At 41.8% G+C, this 22,393-nt stretch overlaps 1 protein-coding gene across 2 annotated transcripts in view; it reads left to right on the top strand.

Moving 5' to 3' along the window:
• The window catches only part of LOC118365296 (protein ELFN1-like), an 89,525-nt gene extending 67,387 nt beyond the window's left edge, over window positions 1-22,138 (top strand). For both annotated transcript variants that reach the window (XM_035747395.2, XM_035747396.2), the window contains exon 3: window positions 17,261-22,138. In XM_035747395.2, the coding sequence (XP_035603288.2) occupies window positions 17,650-20,058 (2,409 nt within the window). In that variant the 5' untranslated portion in view covers window positions 17,261-17,649 and the 3' untranslated portion in view covers window positions 20,059-22,138. The remainder of the gene's footprint in view (window positions 1-17,260) is intronic.
• Window positions 22,139-22,393: the final 255 nt, after the last annotated feature.

Here is a 22,393-nt window from a genome sequence, read left to right as displayed (position 1 = left end):
ACCTTGCCACAAGATGGATGAAGCATGCCCTATTCCTCACGAGGGGATCGTCCATATTGAAAAGGGTAAATGGTTGGTTTGCACTTCATGATTAATAATGAGTGTGATTAGTGTCGCGGCGCAAACTAGCCTGTTAATAGAGGCTGGCGCAGCCTGCTCCGCAGCGAATTAGCATTGAGAGAGGCAATCACGGGGAAAATAAATGTAAGTTAAAACAGGGAGATGGATGCCGCGTTGAGAGACAGCTGTCACCCATTTATTACAGACACCCCTGACGATTCTCTCCTCACTGCTGACAGTAAAGCTGTGACGAGGTTGCCCTGCGTGGAACTTCATTTGTGCCCTCTGTTCCGTCGCATCCCATTCACGTTGAAGCCAGCTAGCCACCCCAGTTGACCTTCAAGTCATGTCAAGCTCTCGGATAGAGATTGAACGGTTGGTTGGGGGGGGCTTTGTAATATTGTGACCATTGGGAAATCCATTTAACATGTGAATATCTGATGCTCTGATTCACATAACGAGTGACGGATTGCACAAGGAATGTTTCATTTACTCGCATAGCACATGAGATTGAGGAACTGCCTTCACTTCACTTTGTAGAGTACTCATTTGAGGAAAGGAACGGTACAGGCTTTGGTTTATCTTTCACAGCTCACAACTAAAGCTTAGACCTGAGGCCACTCACCTTTAAAGTAGGATATTTGACCATCTGTTTTTATGCCTCCCCGCCCCCACACTCATCAAGAGGTGCATTTCCTTTTTAAATTATATATATTTTTTTATTTATTTAACCTTTATTTAACTAGGCGAGTCAGTTAAGAACAAATTCTTATTTACAATGACGGCCTGTTAACTGCCTTGTTCAAGGGCAGAACGACAGATTTATACCTTGTCAGCTCGGAGATTCAACCTAGCAACCTTTCTGTTACTGGCCCAACGCTCCAACCACCACCTGCCGCCCCTTTGAAAATGTATTGGTAACATTTGCTATTCAATCTTGTGTTGTAAGAACACTGAGAATCGTTCTGCTGAAGTCGTTTGGCAGTTTCGTAAATGCTGAGACTGTGTGTGAAAACACATTGAAGGAACAATTGGGCATACCTGTACTTAAAACAATTCATAATATTTGGTGAGACCCTATTGGTCATAGCTGCTGTTTGGTGACTTGTTACTATTGTCCCAGACATAAACCACTGTTAAATAAGTCTGTTCTGTAAGTAATGTATGGCAACACTGAACATGACTCAGAATGCACAGTTCTCTGAATGAGAACATTATTCTCCTTAACTGCCTGAGAACAGGCTATTGACCAGATGGAGAGATGTGTGTTGGTGTTTTCTAATGTAATGTGATATTGCGTTGAGAATTTCCTTGAAATAGCGTGAAAGGGTTTTAAAAATTTTTTTTGGGGGGGAAACTGTTTGTGCCGAATGTACAGTACTTGAAGAAAGAACATATCATAGACTGTCCTCTCCCTTTTACAGGCTTCATTTTACATGTCTAAGCTGCCGTAGTAATGCTATGGAGATGTGTGCAGTGATCTCAGTGATAACCGGATTGTGGGAGGTGAGATAGGAGACCGTGTGAAGTGGGAAAAGTGCCATCTACTGGCAGAAAAATCCTTTTAAGTTTGAATACTGGTTATCCTAATCCATTTTTCCTCACTCCAGGGCTTAGTCAACCCTTGGCTCTAACAATAGTTTACTATTTTGGTAAACACTTCAATGTAATCTGCCTTTTCAGAGTTCAAATTGGTATGAAAGACTACATTTCTACTGTCCAATCTTTACACCCTGTGGTTAGCTCATCAATGTAATATGAACAGATGAGTACAGTCATTCCGTGTCTAAATTCAGTTCAGCCTAAATCCCACCACATACTGTGCTGTATTGCAGATGCTTACCCCCAAAGGAGACTCTTATTTGAAATAATACTGATGATCAATGGAAGAAAGCTACAGTTCAGGCTTCTCATTTCCCTGCAGGTATCGAACCTGCATCTTCAATGGGTCCTGGATTATTTTGATGAGGGTGACTCAGTTCACAGGCCTTTCTTTTAGAAGTAGCCTAAAGGCACCAGTCTCTGTATCCCATCCAATCCGTTTTGGATGAGGCTCCATTTAGCGTGACTAATTGAAACCTTAATTCATTTGGGCGAGTGCCCCGTCTGCTCAAAGGATTGGGTCTGGGACAAAGTTCAGAGGAGAGTTAAGAGGACCTTAGAGAGGACTCCCATATTGCTCTATAAGGGTAATTGTGTCAAAAGTAATTAGAGAATGGCATCCAATCTAGTCTTGATCTTTACATCTATACCTGAGCCTCTCCTTCAGAATAGATTAGATTATAGTTGCTGACAATAAACCAGCATTCTCCCCGCTGGAGCCTCCCTACAACACATTCTGCACTGTAAACTGGTTTATACTTCATCAGACATGCACTACAGATACATGTCATGACTATCAACTCGAATCGGATCATCACATCAAACGACAAAATAAACTGCTGTCAGACCGTCCAGGAGTGTGTCGACATACATGTGGATTTTTTTTATTTAAGTGGCCCCCGCTATGGAGCCATCAATCCTAGCATTCTGTGATTATTACAGTGAGTGTGGAGGGAGTATTTAAGAAAAGAACCTGTCTTTTCTATTCGGCTGTCTCTTTCTGTATCTGCACCTTCTTGTCTCTCAACTATTTATGTAACAGGCAAAGACCTTGAATGTGTCACTGTGTGAACAAAACAGCTATGGGACCTGATTGTGCAACATGTCTCTGCAGTGAACCGTATTATAACTCGGTTCAAGGGAACCCAACAAAGATACTCGATAGCTAATTAAATTCAGAACATTATGAATCGAGGGATCATTACACCACATGCGCCCTTTGTACACTTCCTACAGGATTCATATTTTACAATGGACACAGATCCAGGATACACTTTATTATTAATGTTGTTGAGGCAATTATTCAAGAGTAAGTCTCAAAATGACAGAACAAGCGTTTGTTTGAAGTCTTTTGTGAAGTTGGTTTAGATATATTTCGGTATTATGGAGTCTCTTTGTTTTGCTTTACATAACTCAAAATATTCCATTGTACTCTATTGCACAAAAGTAGCCCTCCTAAATTCATATTTCGATGTGAAGTAAGTCCAGTAAGTGCATAAACATGTTAGAAAAATGAATACATGGCACTTATACTGTAATGTATATTTGCTAGTGTGAGTAGCTGCGAAGCTGTCAGGCCAGGAAGGCACCAGTCACTGGGAATACAAAATGACATGACACCTGCCAGAGGAACACCTGATGTTGGTTGGTTGGGCATCCCTGTTTGTGAGGGAACCTGTGGATCACTGTGGGTGGGCGGGTGGAGGGTGCAGCTTCCACAGCCAGGCTGCTGCTGTGGAAGGAGACATTCTGCCAGGGAAGGGAACTGCTGTATATCGAACCAGAAGGGTGCCGGCATAGCTGTGACATTACATGGGAGGGCTTTAACTTCAGCACTTGATTCTTTCATTTCACAGGGAATGTAGCATCGCATTTGATGTCTGTTCTGCCTTTTACGTGAGGTAGCATCTGCTCATACGCAGCCTCGCAAAATGCTCATCCCATTATCAATGAGTTTTTGGGAGAACATTCAAATGGACAATAGCAATAAAAATGCAAATGCTGACAAGTTTTATCAGAACATTTTGTGACAGATCAATTCTACCAGCAGTCAGCATTTAAATGCTTTTTAAACTGTTGCATCACTCCCACCTTAACTGAGATAATATCCTTGCTACCTGCATGTTCTTGCCTACCTCCCCTCTCAGAGTATAACTTTACTTTTCATTTTTTGTGATACTGTATGCCAGACATCCTACCCTGTCAGTTCAGTATAGCTTAACCTTAACTAAAAAAAAAATCCCTTCCACATTGTCCTCTCTGGAATATATACCATGTCAAATTCATTCATTTCAAAAGACAAAAACAATTTCATTCCCCAACATAGCCATCTCACTAGACAGCTTTCAATGTCTCCATTTTGCATCCAACCTTCCCATTTCCATCGCTTTCTCCAGCCAAGAGTCTGAGGCTTTCTGTATAGATCAAATGTGGCCAGTGGAATAGTCTGACAAGCCCAATGTCCTTGCTGCCACTGTGCCTCTCAATGATTGATTCCATTCCTTACTATCTCATCCAATCCTGAAGCTTTCCTTCATTCCGTTGCTAGCTGCTATCATCTGCTACTCATATCTTCTATGTTTTGGAATGGAGGTTAGAGATATTGTACAGTATCTCCATAGTGACAAGGAGATGTAGCCTATCATGCACAGTCACAAACATAGATTATTCTGAACATGCTTCTTGTACTGAAATGACTACAGTACCGTAGCACAATGACTAAGTAGATTGTATTTCCTTATCTGTTGCTAAGTCGGAGGATACAGTATATTCAGTAACCACTACTGGTATTTCCATCTTCAACTCTACTGAATCTGCATCGCCAAGTAGTGAGGAGTCCTATTACAAGCTGAAAGGATATGCTCAGATAATTATTTAAGAGAAGTTGAAATATACACAAAGTAGAAAATACGAGCACTGCAGAATACTGTATGAAACTAAAGCAAAACAAAGAAATACACATGAAGGCTCACTACTACGGTCCTTCTGTAGCTCAGTTGGTAGAGCATGGCACTTGTAACGCCAGGGTAGTGGGTTCGATTCCCGGGACCACCCATACGTAGAATGTATGCACACATGACTGTAAGTCGCTTTGGATAAAAGCGTCTGCTAAATGGCATATATATATACTACCCGTAGTCTTATGCTAATGCTTCTATGTTCCACGTCTTAACTCCCAAGCCAACTTTTAATAACGATGCATTGCACATCATGGTGGCGGCTGCAGGACAATATGAGTTCATGGTACAGCTGCCACAGCACTATTATCAGGCAGGCTGAGTTTCTTTATGGGGGATGTATTGGAGAGGAACGGTGACCTCTGAGGGCTGCCAAGGTCAGAGTGAATCAGATGTGCCATGTCTATTGTTGGCATAGTTCCTTGTCACCACAGAGTGGGAGAGCATTTGGGGGTTGATATGTGTAATGCAGGTCCCTGGTTCGCTGGAGCTTGTAAAGCTGAATAGTGACTTGCAACAATTAGCCTACGAGTCCAGAATGCAGTTCCATTATTGAAGTACATATAAAACGTAAACAACCACACAAAGCCATTATCATAAGACATGCAGCATGAAATATTCTGTCAGGGAATTGTGATTAGTATTTAAAAAGATAAAGAAGAGCAATTTGCTGGTGTATTCATATAAAAAAAATGTTTATATTTTTTCACAAACCAACAGTGCTTTTGCCTTGAACATTATGTATAGTTTTTTTTAACATGTGTACAAATCCTCAACGATAGATTGCCAAAGTACCTTCCTTATCTCCCAACATTCCATGTATTAATCAATAGCTAAAATACCACAACTTAATATGTACATTATATACAGTAACTCCACTGAGTGCTGATAATGTAAAATGATTGGCACAAGGACTACAGACTGTGTGCGTAAGAATCTGGCAGAGGAATGATTCAAGGAAACAACAAATACACCTCTGAAATAAGCCCTACGTGTTGGCTGTGAAATAGCTTCCCCCCACATTCTGCAATGTTATGTTGATGTAGGTACTTGGTCCTTGGACAGGTGAGTCACAGTGTCACAGACGTACAGTGTACTCTGCTGTAGTGGTTCCAGGTGCTGTTGGGATTTCGACAGTGAGAATCTCTTCGCTAGGCTAAAGGTCCTGAACAGACATTCTGAAAAGTACTCATGGCTAACTACCAGGAAGTTTGAAAAGACAGGCTGAGTGGGCGGAGGGCTTATATTCATGAGCCCACCTTGACTGACAGCTCTTTGAAACTCCTATGTCAAGAAACTTGGATGCAGTGAGCAGTGTTGCAGTGAGATCATCTCAAGCTAATTTGGTGATACACAAAGCAACTCAAACAACATTGAAATTGCATCAATGATATATGTAGAGAGATTTTTATTCATCTCCCATTTGGCATGTTTCTTTTGAAGCCGTTCAGAGCAACACTGACAGACATGTTGACTTGACAACTGCGTCTGAGTTTTGAACGACAACCCCCGCTCTTTTCTGTTCCGTGTTGGCTGAAGACTTAGTTAGCCAGTAACTAGCTAACACCCGATACAGATGACAGGTGAAACATATATCTTTGCCGTAGATGAATAGGGTAAACTCTGAATTATATTTGCTGACACCTTGGTCAAGCTATTTAAACCACGCCCCTCTGCAAACACACCGATGTCGGTTACAAGCCGGCACATAATTTCAACTAGGTAAGAGAATATCGCGTTACCATTGGTGTATTAAAATGAGAGTTAAGGTGATGTCACCTTGTCCCCTTAATAATGATTCAAAGTTTTGGACATGGGGGAGGGGGCCAGTAACTTTACGATCAAACTTTGTCAATGTAGAAGCAACAGTCATTTTTCATACGTTGGTCATCATATTTTGATCTCGTTTCCCTCAAATATCATCCAATTTCATGAAAAACAGGATTTTGACTGTTCATGACCTTTAAGCTCAGGCCCCCAGGTGTTCTCTGTCTCCCACCAATCTGTTTTTGGCCACTCTGACATTTGTTTTTGGCCGAGCTGGATATCACACAGTGTCAGTGTTCTGTCCCTAAACACGCCATGTAACCTCACAGGTTCCTGGACGGATAAAAAAAAAGAAGGTTAATGTGTAATTTGATGGACTTGAGTGGAGAAAAAGGAGGAGACAGTGAATCATTCTGCTCATATCCTCTTAATGAGAGTGCTGAGGCAGGGTTCGCTGTCACTCAGAACCCTGGTTCTCTCCCACAGCATAATTTGATTGAGGAACTCCACTCGGTTTCAGAAGGTTAATTGGTGGGGTAGAAAGCTGCTTTGGCAGAGCAAAGTAATTGACAAGAAGAGGGAATTAGTGCCGTTGTTCCTGTACACGCATAGTTAGCAGACGTTTAACTTTATGCCCTGATTTTACCTCACAGACAGACCCTATATACAGTATGTACTGACAACAGCAGCAGGACTGAGCAGCAGGCAAATGGAACATATCAATACAAACACTCAGGCTTTACAATATGTGCTCCGTCTAGCGTCACACTTAAAGGGATAGTTCACTTAAAATACAAAATGACACATTGGTTTTCTTACCCTGTAAGCAGTCTATGGACAAGGTATGACAGTAATCCATGCTTTGGTTTTATTTCCCTTGTACCATTTTTAAATGCTAACCTTTTAGCATTTTTGGCTCAAAACCCATTCAAGTTATGGTACCGATATTAGCATTTTCCACGCATCATGTCCGAATCACCCGAAAGTACTGAAATTGACTGTGAAGCTCAACAAAGTCACATAGATAATTTGAATACAATGTGCAAAAAAAATGCTAATATCAGTACCATGACTTGAATGGGATTTGTGCCACAAATGCTAAAACGTTGGAAAGAGTGCCAGGTAAACTAAACCAAAGCATGGGTTGCTGCCAAACCTTGTCCAAAGACTGCTTACAGCGTAAGAAAACCAATGTGTCATTTCCTAATTTGGGTGAACTATCCAGGTAAGACTGTACAGTAGATCCCAGTTTAGTCTGCCATGTCTTGAGTCAGCAGTAGAAGAGGTGTCGGCATACATCCTCCTGCCCACCGGCAGCTGGTGAGCTCAAAGACCAGAGACGTAAGTGCTGAGTTGATGGTCTGGAAAATTGCAATAAAACCTGCAGGTATTATCCCAAGTTGTATCTTACTCTTACATGAACGGAATTAAATTAAACTGTAAGTGTTGGTTGTGCTCTCCTTGTTCTTATGACAAATACAGGCTGTCTACAACCTAATTGTTTTCTCATTGGATTCGTTCTACTGCTGTTGGTTCTGACAATTCTGACAATACCTCAGTTGGTTTGTCAGTTTGTAATAGGCCTTAGTATAATTGAATTGTCTACAAGTTTACTCAATACAAGTCTGTGGCATAATGCACAATTATTGTTGGGACAAATCCATAACTCTTTTGTTTGTTTATGTAGCAAATCAATGAATGTTGTTAAAGGAAGGTTTTGCATATTAGATCTACAGTTTCAGACCATGATATTTTATTTGTTTGCTCATCGTACCAACTGAGCAAACTGTCCGAAGTGCGTTCATACCGCAGTTCCCAATAACTCCACTTTGGATATGACTTTAGCTCTAAAAGCTCTCTCCATTAAGGCTACTGTTTCCATCAGTGCACACTGTTATTCCAAGCCATTCTCCATGGCGTATCATCTTTTTTTAAAGGGCCATCCGGAATGGAGTTTGTGCTTTGTAATGAGATTTCTTGCTCCCCGGAAAGGTGAGAATCGTACTAGGTCATCAGCCTGTTGAAGGACTCGATCCACTGAAGAACAATTGAGTGTGGCATTGGGAATTTACAAGAGATGCCAGAGCAGTAAGTCATTTCAAGTTTTACAAAGCATCACACTGTCAGGAATACCAAATAGTCTGTTGTAGAATAGAACATTTGTGTCAAATTCTAATTCTCGAGGTCTGGACTTACATAGTTGGCCTCAACCCTTGGCCCTCAAAGAGCTTAATTAGCCCAATCATTCACTATTTAAGCAAATGTTCTACCTTCAAAATGACCAAATACACTACACTTAAGCTAGATTTATGACGGAGGTGGATGTATGAAATGCTAATATATGTGGCTAATTGGCTATTTCGAGTAATTAGCTGGGGGAGATGGAAACAGGCATGCAAAAGGGCGAGCACAGTTTCACCCTCATTTGGGTGTGCAAGTGGAGCTGTTTTCAGCAACTTAAAAAGTGCTCTCCCAGTAGATATGCATTGGAAATAGATTTCGCACAAATGGTCAACATTTATATATCTTACAGTTCATCCTGACGAAAGGATAAATGTTGCTCTTTAGGATTCCCCCTGTGGGGAAGAGTTGTGTAAGGCTGTGTTTACACATCCAGCACAATTATGATCTTTTTCTACTAATTGGTCTTTTGACCAATCAGATCAGCTCTTTGCCAACAATTGGGCCAAAAAATCAGCATTGGGCTGCCTGTGTAAGCGCAGCCTTACTTCCTTCTTCCAGCACTTCATACAGATGCAAGATATTAATTTGATCATCCAGTTGCAGGGGAAGGTTCCTGCAATGCAGAAAATGCTAAACGTGTCGTATATTTGAGGTCTAAAAAGGCTTCTGAAGATTGTAATTGCCACTTTGATTTTTCAGACTTGATTTTTCCCTTACGGAAAATGTATCAACCCCTACAAAAATATAGATGAATTATAATCCACATAATAATCCACATTTCCTGTTACTGCAGGATTATGTTCCTGCTGTAGAAAACGGACTCAAATGAAGATCCTACGTCTTTATGCATTGGTTGACCTTTTTTTCCCTTGCTGCTGTCCATCGTGCTGAAGTTGTTGGCTGGTTTGTAGTGCACTGTCCATACATAGTGCAAGCGTGTCATTCCACCACAACCACCATCCCCCAACACCACCACAGGATATACCGTATGTGACAACACTGAAAAGCAATCTAGCAAAACATTAAGAAAACGGGTATAGCTTTTGCTACACGTCCTTTTCTGCCTCTGCTGTAGAAGGTCATGAGTACTGCATTTCGAGTGGTTTCAAAGAACGTCTGAAGAGCACATTGAGAGCACGAACCTGGAAATTGTGTGCATCTCCACATTCACAACTTTATCGTTACGTATTTCCTTTATTCCTTCTCGTCACGTTTTTGATCACTGCGGTGACATTCATTCTCCTCCATCGAGATAAATACCATTGTGAAAGCTTTTCCTGGCTGAATTGATATGAGGCGATTCCAATTATCATGGGGAAAGAAAAGGGCTTTGTCTGAAAAACAATTCAAACCACAGAGATGCGGCACAATACCCCTCACTTATCAAGGGAAGTAAAGTTAGATATAAACTCATTAGTGTGCAGTGCCTTGCAGCTGTTTGTGCTCCTGTACGAAGCCCTTTTTCTGAAGAGGCCTGGCATGTCCACAAAGTATGCCATTGATGCCACAAAGGAAGCAAGCACATTTCCAAACAAACAGGATTGGGGGCTAGGGAGAACATTCCATTCAATTCCAGGCAATATTCCTTTTAGTAATTAATGCATGACTTTAATATCCTTGGATATAGCTGAAGCATGCATCCACCTCCTCCCTTTCTCTCCAAAGCAATTCAGTACCTCAGTGAGCACAATATTTTTCTCCCCCAAGAGAAGCAGTTCCATTTCAGCTCAATTGATTCTCCACTTCTGGTCGCCCATCTTTACCTTTTTCATTCTTTCCCAGCAAGATGCGCATGCATTTTCAATGACATCAAATAAAGGGCAGTCATTGGGAGGGATGAGGACGGTCTCAGGGGATTGAGGCACCGTCACCATCCGAAAGAGAAAGACGGAGCAAGATATAAAGACGAACAGCAGAGACGGGGGGGGGTGAGGCCTTGGACACATAGACATGAGAGGGAGATAACATGACTATATATAGCAGTACAGATATGACCAGATTAAACTGAGAATCCAGTCTCGCCGTGCCCTTCTGACCAATACAGGCTGTCTAATACAATTTGCAAATGTGTGTTTTCCTCCGAGAGAGCAAGAGAGAAGGAGAGACAGAGACAGAGAGAGAGAGGATACAGTATGACAGCTTTACATACAATATACCTCATTGGGAGACAGTTGCACTTGTTACTGTATCTGTTTCATCCACAAGGCTTATGGGAGATTCTGTCATGTCTTTGCCTTGAAGCCCAGGCTCGCCGCTGCGGAGGAGTGAACCCCAGAGGCTCGGCATATGAGAGTAGAAGCCTGTCTCACAATCACAGACTTGAATTCAGTGCATTGAAAGGCTTCCCCTTCAAGGTAACATGAGCTCTCAGCTTCCGAAGCACCCTTGTCTGCCCCCTAACATCAAACAGTAACGCTAGTTGGCCTCACAGTTACACGGTGTTATGTCAGTTGTCATATGGTAAACATTGGGTCTATGTATTGCCCCAATATGTTAATTGTAGGCACTTTGAAGGCAACTACTTACAACAAAGATCAAATAGCATCTACACTCTGAGTTAAACATAATTTGAAATAAGCATCTTTCCTCAACGCTGACTGCTAATGGAGAATACAGTATCTCTCTCAAATAAAATCCATCAATAACATATTCAATGCAAAAAAGTGTGGCTACGTAAGTGTATGAAAGTGCCCTGAGCGAGCAAAACAGTGGGAATTTACAACAACTTAATGTAGGACCATTGAATCAGGGAGTCATTAGTTGTTCATAGGGGATGACAAGAAAATCCATCATTAATCTGTATGCAGCAGGGCCCCAATGGGAACAAGTAGACTGGGGAATGGCTGCCTGGGCTGCCTGGGTGTCCACTGGGAGAGGAGCTTGGCTCTGATGCCCTGGGTGTTCTGGCCTACTGCCCTCAAGGCTACACTACCACTGGACCATAGAGATTGCTGCCAATGGGGAAAGATTCCAGGGCTGCAAATAGACCAATAGGCTGTTCTGAGGATGAACATGCCATGCTGCCCTAACTGCCTTAAGCTCATTGTTAGTATGTGACACGTTTTACAAGCATTTCGCTACACCCGCAATAACATCTGCTAAACACGTGTATGTGACAACTAATAACATTTGATTTGATTTAGGTGAAACTAATGCATACACATGGATTCCAACGTTGGCTGTTCTTTTCCCACCATCTCCAAGCTCTTTTTATTAGTGAGCACTGCAGTATTTGTTGGTTAAGCATATAGGCACCAGGGTGGCATTAAAGCACTCGGAGACACTAAACCTGAATGTATGATGAGAGGTTTGTTTATGCAAAAGGTAGTTGACTAAATCACTAACATTCATATGCAACAGCGGGTGACTCTAACGAGGCGAACTAGCAGGGTTGTAATTTATGCTGTGGACCGCAGTAGCGGTGGCGGAATTGATGCGGAGCCCACTGGAGTGAGTCACAGTGGACAAACAAACCCCTCTATGCATTATTAATGAGAGGAAGTCTTTTCAGGTTTAACGTCAACTTCCGTGTAACACCTAAAGGGGTCCCGCAACAACACCCTGCTAAGAGAGAGCTGAGGACGGGTCAGAACGGCTCTCAGACACTGCCAGCCGGTATTTACGATAAAGGTCAGAGAATGGAGGGGACAATGATAGGAGACAATTTTCTCTTTAAAAAGTTTAGCCTCGCCAGATATTTCCCAGAGCCATACTTTTCATATTCATTTCATGGAACATTTGGTTTGGCTTTCCAAACGGGAACCTTCTTTATTTCAGAGGGTTTAAAAGTAATTATATTTGAATGCCCCTTGGTAAATGCACTTTTGTGGTAGGTGTTTTTTGTAGTGGTAGCCTTTTGGCTTTTCCTTGCAGAGCGTCCCACACAGTGCGTGGAGGTGCACAATGTACTTCCTGGTTCTATGTCTAGGTTAGCAGCTGACAGAGTGACTCCACCCACTTTACCATGCCCATGATATAGTGGGAAATAGGTATACTAAACTAAATGTCACTTAAATACTTTGGGCAGATGCCATCCATGTTCTCAAAAAATGTTGTCTTAATGTGCTTTTGATTCAAATCTGGGCCACATGCATTTTTCAGCCAACGGGCACAGTCCTCTTCAGTGTGAACAAAATCCTCCAGTTTCAACGGACTGACATTAAAAGAGAGCTCCACATAAAGTGTGGCCATCAGTGGAGCCTGGTGGGAGGAGCTATAGGAGGACGTTCCATTGAATTGAGTCAATGGAACGGTTTCCACATGTTTATTGTGTTTGATACAGTTCCACTACTGTATATAGATAGCCTCGCTACTGTTATTTTTCATTGTCTTTTTACTGTTGTTTTTATTTCTTTACTTATCTATTGTTCACCGAATACGCACTGTTGGTTAGGGCCTGTAAGTAAGCATTTCACTGTAAGGTCTATACCTTTCGTATTCGGCGCACATGACAAATACACTTTGATTTGATTTGATTTATTCCATTCCAGTCTTTACAAAAAGCCCATCCTCCTATAGCTCCTCATACCAGCCTCCTCTGGTGACCATGTCATACAGCAGCCTTATAGAAACCTGTCAAACCCAAACATCCACCTGATCATTTTATGTTGAGCAGCTCACAGCATATTACTGCCTCAAGCCATCCCCAAGCTCAATGGAAACAAAGTCAATTATTATAACACTGCTTCGAAGTCCCCCACAAAACGCATACCCAAAATGGGGGTAGAAATATGAGAAGGGGAGACAACCCAGTTTGCTACTGTGCTGTATTACAGTGTGCGTCCTTATTTAGTATTCAAATGTATCGGGTTTACGATTCCCACATAACACAGGCACGAGTAGACAAAGCTGGGCTTTAGATTTGTGTGTAATCTCTCCCTCGGGACTCATACAAATCCAAGCAAAACAAACAGTCCCTCAGTAGGTTACTTCAGCACTGCTCCCTCCGATCCAATTGTACACATTTACTGTCAGAACTCATCAATAGCCACAGTATGCTCACCCCCCCCCCCCCAACACAAGGCAGCGCTACAAATGGCTCCACTCTTGTGTTTCAATTAGGCTTAAACATCTCAATCAAAATGGAAAATGCATAGCTTGACTCAGTTACAGCAGTGATTTGAATGAAAGGTGCTAAGCGTATAATTAATCATTGCACGGACATAATAAATGTTCTTTTCAAGGTAGAGCATATTGAGAAGATGAAAACACTGGAAGGTTTCCACTGACTGATGACTGTGTCAGTACTACATAGTGATGAATCTTAGCCTCAACAGCCCTGTTTCTGTCCCAATCAGCACTTATGTGCAAACATGCTGACCAGTGTAGTCCTGAATAGGTTTATGTTGAACAATGGACATACTTCCTCTATTATCAGTGATTCCCATTAGAATCAAGCCAGCATCATGTACACTGTGTGCTAAGAGGATACTAAACAATGGAAATTGTATTCATATTGTCCGTTAGTTCGTGGATTGCGGACAGTTTTGTTTTTGAATATGAACAGTTCAGCATTGTGCCCTAGAGATCATGGTATGGCTGTTCGTTATTTTGACTTCCTGAAAACATATGCTCACTTCCTCATTTATGATAGCAATGCTAGATGGCAACACAACATTTGTTTAGGCCTAATTGGAGCGCGGTGGGCAGACCACACGAAAGGTCAACAGACTGCTGGAATGACCTTACGTCCACGGTTCCAATTTGAGGTGTATTCCCTCTGCACTAAACTGTCACAATTATCCTGTTGTAGCAACATGATTATCCCCTTTATGTAAAGGCCCGTGTCCTCTACCACCTAGGGACACCTTTCTTCTCACCCTCTGTGGCCTCCCACAAGGCAACACATCCACTTCCTGGCCTGTGTCAGCAGCTGCATCAGAGGGCTAAGAGAGGCCAGTGATGAGGGCGCACACCACATACCTCTGGGTTTAAAGTATTCAACTGCTGTCCTCTATGATTAACCTATCCATCACTTGAGTTTACAGCCCACTTTCATGGTCAGTCACTCCCACACCATTCGCAATGAATTAATGGCTCTAATAACACAGTCACCGGATCTAGAAGAGTTGAACATTTGACGTTACTTAAGGGAAGTCCACAAGTACCATTTCTTGAACAGTGACTTGCATTTCTAATATATTGTATTCGATTGGATAAAAATTTGATTTGCTTTCTTTAAAAAAAACAAAAAAACGTTATCTACAGTAGGAATCCTTCCAGGTCTTAATATGAATAATGTGTATAATATGAAAAAGAAATGAATTCTCCTCATAAACATGATTTTCATAATTGAAACATCTCTCATTGGCTTTGTTAAATTATGAATATACACAAATCCCTCTCTGTCTTTGCAGGTTGGAGGTTGCTTGTCTTCTTGATTCTCATTGTTCTTAGAAATATTCAAGTGTGACAGCAGTAAGCATGGCAGACGAGGTACCGGGTGTTGTTCTGTACAGCAGCCTTAAACATCTCTGTGAGGTCTAACCATATATCTCCCTCTGAGATGTTTGGGCTGCTTTAAGTGGACCGGAGAAGAGAACCTGTAATTCATCGCTCTGAGCCGAGACCCCTGCCTTGGTGGTGAGCGTTTCTTCTGTGGCTGTGTTTGCCATCATATTGAATTTTAACAATGAAAAATTAATATCTGACTTGAGTCCAATCTGATTAGAAAGCTAGTTAAGTGGCTCAGGTTTGGATAAAAAGCAATACTAGGTGCCACTGACAATGAAGTATACTGTAGCCCTTGGGTCAGCAAGATGTATTGACTACACATTAGTGAATGCAGATGAAATGTTTCCCCTTTCACTCAGAAATGTCTGGCATGCAGTAAATCCTTTTTCATTCCTCCATAAGCATTTTGCAGCCTCAGTTCTTATTCTCAAAAAGCAGAACAAATACTTTTATATTTGGCATGCAGTCATAACATATAAATCAATATCGTAATAGGCTACTGCACGTGCTAATCACATCGTTGAAAAAATTCAGCACAATGAAATATGTATGGTGGGAATATCAAAGTTATATGGTAGTTCTTCGAATGGAACTAGTGTATGCAATTCATAGTCCAAACACAAAAGTATTTTTCCAGGAAGACGAAGTGTCTCCGTGTTCCTCGCTGGCCGTGTGTGTTTCCCGCTGAAGACGTGTTCCTTGCTGGCCACTGCTGCTGATTATGACCACGGCTGTGCTGGTCGACTGTGGTGCAAGTTAATACCAAAGACTATTACGAGAATGACTCACATACTTAAACATTTCACTTTCCTTCCTCTCAGCACCTCCCATGCTGAGGTTACCTGCTGTTTATGACTAATAATTCATTAATACCTCTCCATAAAAACAGGATCTATAGGCTCCAAGGTTTCCTCCTGCAGCTATCAACTTTGTTCGGAAACCTTGGGCTGTTTGGACTGTCTGTGTGCTGTGTCTTTTTTTGATCAAATTGATTGGGTCAAATGATTTAACCAGACCCAATGGAACACTGCAATTTTCCAGGGGAGCTGTCTGACAGGGTTAAATTGACAATGAACTGTAACGGTTTTCTTGAGTTGAAGGAGAGGCGGACCAAAACGCAGCGTGGTTATTATTCATGGTTCTTTAATAAAGAACCTATACATGAACAAACTAACAAAACAAGAAATGTGGGAAAACCAAAACGGCCCTATCTGGTGCAAACACAGAGACAGGAACAATCACCCACAAACCCCAACATCAAACAGGCTACCTAAATATGGTTCCCAATCAGAGACAATGACTAACACCTGCCTCTAATTGAGAACCATATCAGGCCAAACACAGAAACAGACAAACTAGACACACAACATAGAATGCACACTCAGATCACACCCTGACCAAACAAAACATAGAAACATACAAAGCAAACTATGGTCAGGGTGTGACATGAACAGTTTGCTATTTTTGGTTCACGGTTTGTATCCGCAGTAGTTACCGTAAGATGTTTAAGAGATACATCCATGACACTGAAAGACATTCAGTTCTATTTCTGTAAGGTTCTATAAGGTTCTCGAGTTTTCGGTTCTATAAGATTCTCGAGAAGACCATTTCAAAGGAACATTTCAGTATGGTGCAGAGTAATTAATGAATTCCATGCTGCATCTAAACATTAGTTGGACTCAGTTGTGTTTGACAGTCCACAGGTTAATGATGTGAGAATAGGGACCCTGCTTTCCCCGACCTGTCAAGTGGTAATTGGCCAAAGGTTTCCTTTAATAGCAATATGCCACAGGGAACGCAAAGCACCTCTGAAATTGTGTACGAAATAATTGGATGGCGATGAAAGAGGAAGCATACACATGAATCCTATTTTGCCTTTAAAATTATATTTGCTATTTTTACTCACTGTGTAAGGTCTACTACACCTGTTGTATTCGGCGCACGTGACAAATACACTTGGATTTGATTTGATATGTGCAGTATACATGACGGATTAACAGGATGTAGAATATAAAATACAGATTGTGTACCATGTTGTTTGACTGCTACACATGGTCTATAGAGGAGAAATATAATTCTACTTGTGCAGCATGTCATGTATTCTGAATATTTCTGGCCAAAATAATATATACTTTTTACATTTTGTGGTGTAAATGTGGTTATATTCAAATTGAAAACCTCACATTCAAGCAGTTATTGATTCCCCTAACGTGTGCCTGCTTCTCTTTTCTTCACAGGGAGTTCCTCTGAGCCCATGAATGTGACACAGCAAGAAAGACAGAGGAAGAAACAATAGGATGAGACCGATCAACGATGTTATCCCTGGGGAAATAAGCACAAGACAATCTGAGGTGGTGAAATACTGAATCTCAGCGAACCATCTCTCGAACTTCATTCCAGGCTAAAGTCATTGGATGGATGCTGGTCTAAATGCACATGCCCAACACCTTTTTGTAAATGGCTGGAACATTGGGACCGAATTATCCTTCCCTGGACACAAGGCCAATATATTGATTGTCCTCGCGGAGGAGAACACTTGAAAGTCCAGCTAGATTACAAAGAGTTCAGTTCAGCATCTTTAGAAACCACAGTGGTGTTCCCGTCTTAGAGCTTTTGGGCACTGCCCATGACATCAAGAGGAGCACCAATGGCCTGCGGTGGAGCTATGGTAATGAGTGCCTTTTTCTGGTCTGTGGCCATAGTATATTTGACCCATATAGGCAGAGTCAATGGGGACTGCTGGCTCATCGAAGGCGAGAAGGGTTTTGTGTGGCTGGCCATCTGCAGCCAAAACCAGCCTCCATACGAGGCAATCCCCACGCATATCAACAGCACCATTGTGGACCTTCGGCTCAATGAAAACAAGATCAAAAGTATCCATTTCTCTGCCCTCAGCCGCTTCGCCAACCTGACCTACCTAAACCTGACCAAGAATGAGATCAACTACATAGATGACGGGGCCTTTTCTGCCCAGTTCAACTTACAGGTCCTTCAGTTAGGCTTCAACAAACTCCGTAACCTTACTGAGGGCATCCTCAGGGGTTTGGGCAAGCTGCAGTACCTCTACCTCCAGGCCAATCTGATTGAGACTGTGACACCCAATGCCTTTTTGGAGTGCTATAGCCTGGAAAACATCGACCTCTCCATGAACCGTATCCAGCAACTAGATGGGACCACGTTTACCAGCCTGACTAAACTGACTACCTGTGAGCTTTACACCAACCCTTTCAACTGTTCCTGTGAACTACTTGGCTTTGTGAAGTGGCTCTCTGCATTCCCCAACAGGACAAATGAACGGATGGTCTGTGACTCCCCATCAGGTGTCTCTGGCTACAGTCTGCTCAGCCAGAACCCTAACAACCCGACTTTTCGGAATGCCCTCCATATGCTCTCCACTGTGTGTACAGACGACTATGTGACGCCATACATACCTGTGCCTCCTGAGACCACCACACTCCCACCAGACTACACTCCCTGTGGGCTGGAGGACTGTCCCTCCGGAACTGAGCCAGATGAGAGTATGAGTATCAACCCAACGGTGATTAATGTGGATATAAAACCCAGTATGAAGCTCAAGCAAGTCTCTAAAACAAGCGCCACCATCACTGTTCAGATCCCCCATCCCTTCAAGAAGATGTACAGCCTGGTTCTCTACAATAACAGTTTTTTCACTGATATTCAAAACCTCAAAATTCAGAATGAGGACATTGAACTTAAAAACCTGAAACCCCATACTGAATACACGTACTGTGTCGCTTCTATAAAGAATAATCTTAGATTCAATCACACTTGTCTGGCAGTCTCCACAGGACCCTGGAATGGGAAAGAGAGATCGCAAAACCATGCAACAGCTACCCACTACATTATGACCATCCTAGGTTGTCTCTTTAGTATGGTGATTGTCCTAGGGGTGGTCTACTATTGCTTGCGTAAAAAACGTCAGCAAGATGAAAAGCACAAAAAGGCAGGCAGCCTAAAGAAAAGTATAATTGAACTAAAATATGGACAAGAGCTCGAAGGGGGAACCATTTCCAGGATGTCACAGAAGCAAATGATGGGTGGGGAGAGTATGTCCCGCATGCCATACCTACCATCTGGTAGTGAAATGGAGCAGTACAAACTGCAGGAGATAAGAGATGACACGCCTAAAATGGCCAAGGGAAGTTACATAGAGGTGCGAGGAACCGGGGACCACCATGAACGCAGAGAGTGTGAGATGTCCATGCCTGGGATGTCCATGCCTGGGAACAGCCAAGGGTCAGTGGCCGAGATTTCAACCATTGCAAAAGAAGTGGATAAGGTCAATCAGATCATTAACAACTGCATCGATGCTCTGAAGTCAGAATCCACATCTTTTCAAGGGGTGAAATCAGGAGCTGTGTCCACCCAGGAGCCCCAGCTGGTCCTGATATCAGAGCAGCCGCAGAGCAAGTCGAGCTTCCTGTCCCCGGTGTATAAGGACAGCTACCACCACTCGTTACAGAGGCACCACACCTCGGATGTCCCGCCAAAGCGGCCCAGCACTGCCACTGGAGGTCCAATGCGGAGCCCAAGGCCTTACCGCTCAGAGTCCAAGTACATAGAGAAGACCTCGCCAACGGGTGAGACCATCCTCACTGTAACGCCAGCCGCTGCCATCCTTAGGGCAGAGGCGGAGAAGATCAGGCAGTACAATGAGCACCGGCACTCCTATCCCGACAGCCACCAGCTGCAGATCGAGGAGCTGGAAGGGCCCGGAAGCCACAAGCCCTCCATCCTGGAGCCCCTAACTCGGCCCCGTCCCAGAGACATGGCGTACTCTCCGCTCTCACCTCAGTACCATAACCTCAGCTACTCCTCCAGTCCTGAGTACTACTGCAAACCACATCACACTATCTGGGAGCGCTTCAAACTCCGCGGCAAACGGCACAAAGACGAGGACGAGTACATGGCTGCAGGGCATGCGCTACGTAAAAAAGTGCAGTTTGCCAAGGATGAGGACCTGCATGACATTTTAGACTACTGGAAAGGTGTATCTGCTCAACAGAAATCTTAATCTCTCCAAGTATTTTCTACTGGACCACAACTTTTAGAAATGACACAGAAACCTTATATGTGAAACTCACTATTGATTGGATGGATACGATCAACTACTTAAACGTATATATAGCAACATATTTTGACTGTGAGTAAAATAGGAAAATAACCTTGGGAATGACCTTCTTGGAAATGACCATCTTAAATTTGTCACATTGTGTATGGAATTTATGGGAATAAACTGTAATCTAACGTTTCAAGAAGAAAACATATTGCAAATTAAGAATATACATATTATATGTTGCAATGGATTATAGGTATTTGGGTATCGCATGGCCAAGTCCTGTGACAGTGGATTTGCTGTTGTGTACTTTGAGAAAATACTGTAACAAATATTGAAAAACATGTCTACTGAAACCTCAATATTTTTTCTTCAAGAACTACTGAACAATCATACGAAAAAGAACATTTTTTCTCCTCACATATATTTAATTCTACAATGGAACTATGTACTGATACAGTTTCTATATCTGCAATGTTTTCTGTTAATAAGATTTTAAAAAATGATGTTTGATTCAGGTTTAGCCCATGGATTTCAAAGACAGCTCGTTATTTGTTTTCTAATGATTTCCGTGTCCTAACTGATAAACATTACACTGGTCAGATAATTGGTATTATCTTACCCAGACCACTTAACTTTCCCTTCCCCTATTTGCAGCACTTTCACATAATACATTTTAGAGGCCACTAAACAAACGGCACAATATTAAAAGGCTGGAGTTTTCTAAATGTAATATCCTACATAAAACAGTTCATTGTATTATTCTGATGCTGATGGTCTGTCTTAGGCATCGGCATCGTAAGCCATTAGTCATATCTTTAGAACCAAAGTAGAAAAAGCTGAAGAGTTTACATTTTCTTTCTGCATGGTCTAAGAAAGTGTTTCCCAACTCCGGTCCTCAAGTACCCCCAACAGCACACATTTGAGTTGTAGCCCAAGCACAAAAACCCCTGATTCAACTTGGTCAAGTGCTTGACGATTAGTTGATAAGTAGAATCACGTGTGGTTGTCTGGAGCTACAACAAAAATATGTACAGGTGGGGGTTGGGAAACACTGGTCTTAGATATGTGTGAACATAGTAAATCAGGTTCCATATGCATTTAATTTGAATATGTTCTACTGTGTTTCAAAGAGCCAAAACATTTTAAGAGTTACTTTTGTTGAAAGTGTAATTGACCGTTCACCTTTATATTACCAATATTTTCCACAGAAGGCAACTTTAGTTTCCCACCTGTTGTTTAGGCAGAATGCTGCGAATGCAGTTCACATTCTCTACTGGAATATCTGTCCTTATAGCCCGATGGATGAATGTACAATATAGATGATGACATCTGTATGTGGCAGCTTTTTAATTTGATTTCAGAGCAATTGTTTGCTATTTACAACCATAATCTTGAGTTTCCTTTGTCTCTACTTGTTTTTTCAATTCATACATTTCCCATAACTTATCATATTTTATATTTATCTCGGCCAACAAAGTAAAAAAAACAGCAAAGTTGTTGGTTTCACTGAAAGCTCTTGTTGAAGGATATTTTCCTATACTGTGTGGCTGTTATGGCACTTTTGTAAATTAGAAGTCACCTATCAGAGGTATATCGACATGCCTAGGTTAACTATGAAATAATATCCCATGAATGCCTGAACTAAACTTCTGCCGCTGGATTTGTACATTATCTATACACTATTTTTGAGTGGATACAAGAGGTAACTTGGCTGTCTGAGTTCTAATTTCAACCGCCTTAAATTTCTGGGATATGTGTGCGACTGTAATTTTCTTTATTTTTCTTTCAGTGTTGATATTGTTGACAAGTCCTTATTTGATGTAATTTTTCTAAATGCATTTCAATAGATTCCAAGAGCTGTCAGATTTATAGATAAATTAGCAAGTAAGCTACATGTTTTTATATTGCATATTGTAGCACTTCTGTGGCTCATAAAAGTTAGAATTGTTGGGAAACCGGTGGAAAAAAACAGTGAAAAGCTGTTGTTTAAGTACACCAGAAACAAACAAGAGCACAATAAAGTGTTTTTATTTCATTTCTTAATACTATGTTACCTGCTTTCAGACAAAGTACTGTGAAATAAAGGGAAGGGTGCACCCATCAGTATCTTCACAATGTTCTTTTGCTGCTTTTGAATTCTGAATCAAGGTATGAAACCTGAATGTATGGAATCCTGAATGTATGGAATCCTGAATGTATGGAATCCTGAATGTATGGAATCCTGAATGTATGGAAACCTGAATGTATGGAATCCTGAATGTATGGAATCCTGAATGTATGGAATCCTGAA

This window comes from Oncorhynchus keta, chromosome 5 (assembly GCF_023373465.1).
Source record: "Oncorhynchus keta strain PuntledgeMale-10-30-2019 chromosome 5, Oket_V2, whole genome shotgun sequence".
NCBI lineage: Eukaryota > Metazoa > Chordata > Actinopteri > Salmoniformes > Salmonidae > Oncorhynchus > Oncorhynchus keta.
The sequence above is the reverse complement of the archived record's forward strand: the minus strand, read 5'-3'. Positions and strand labels throughout refer to the sequence as shown.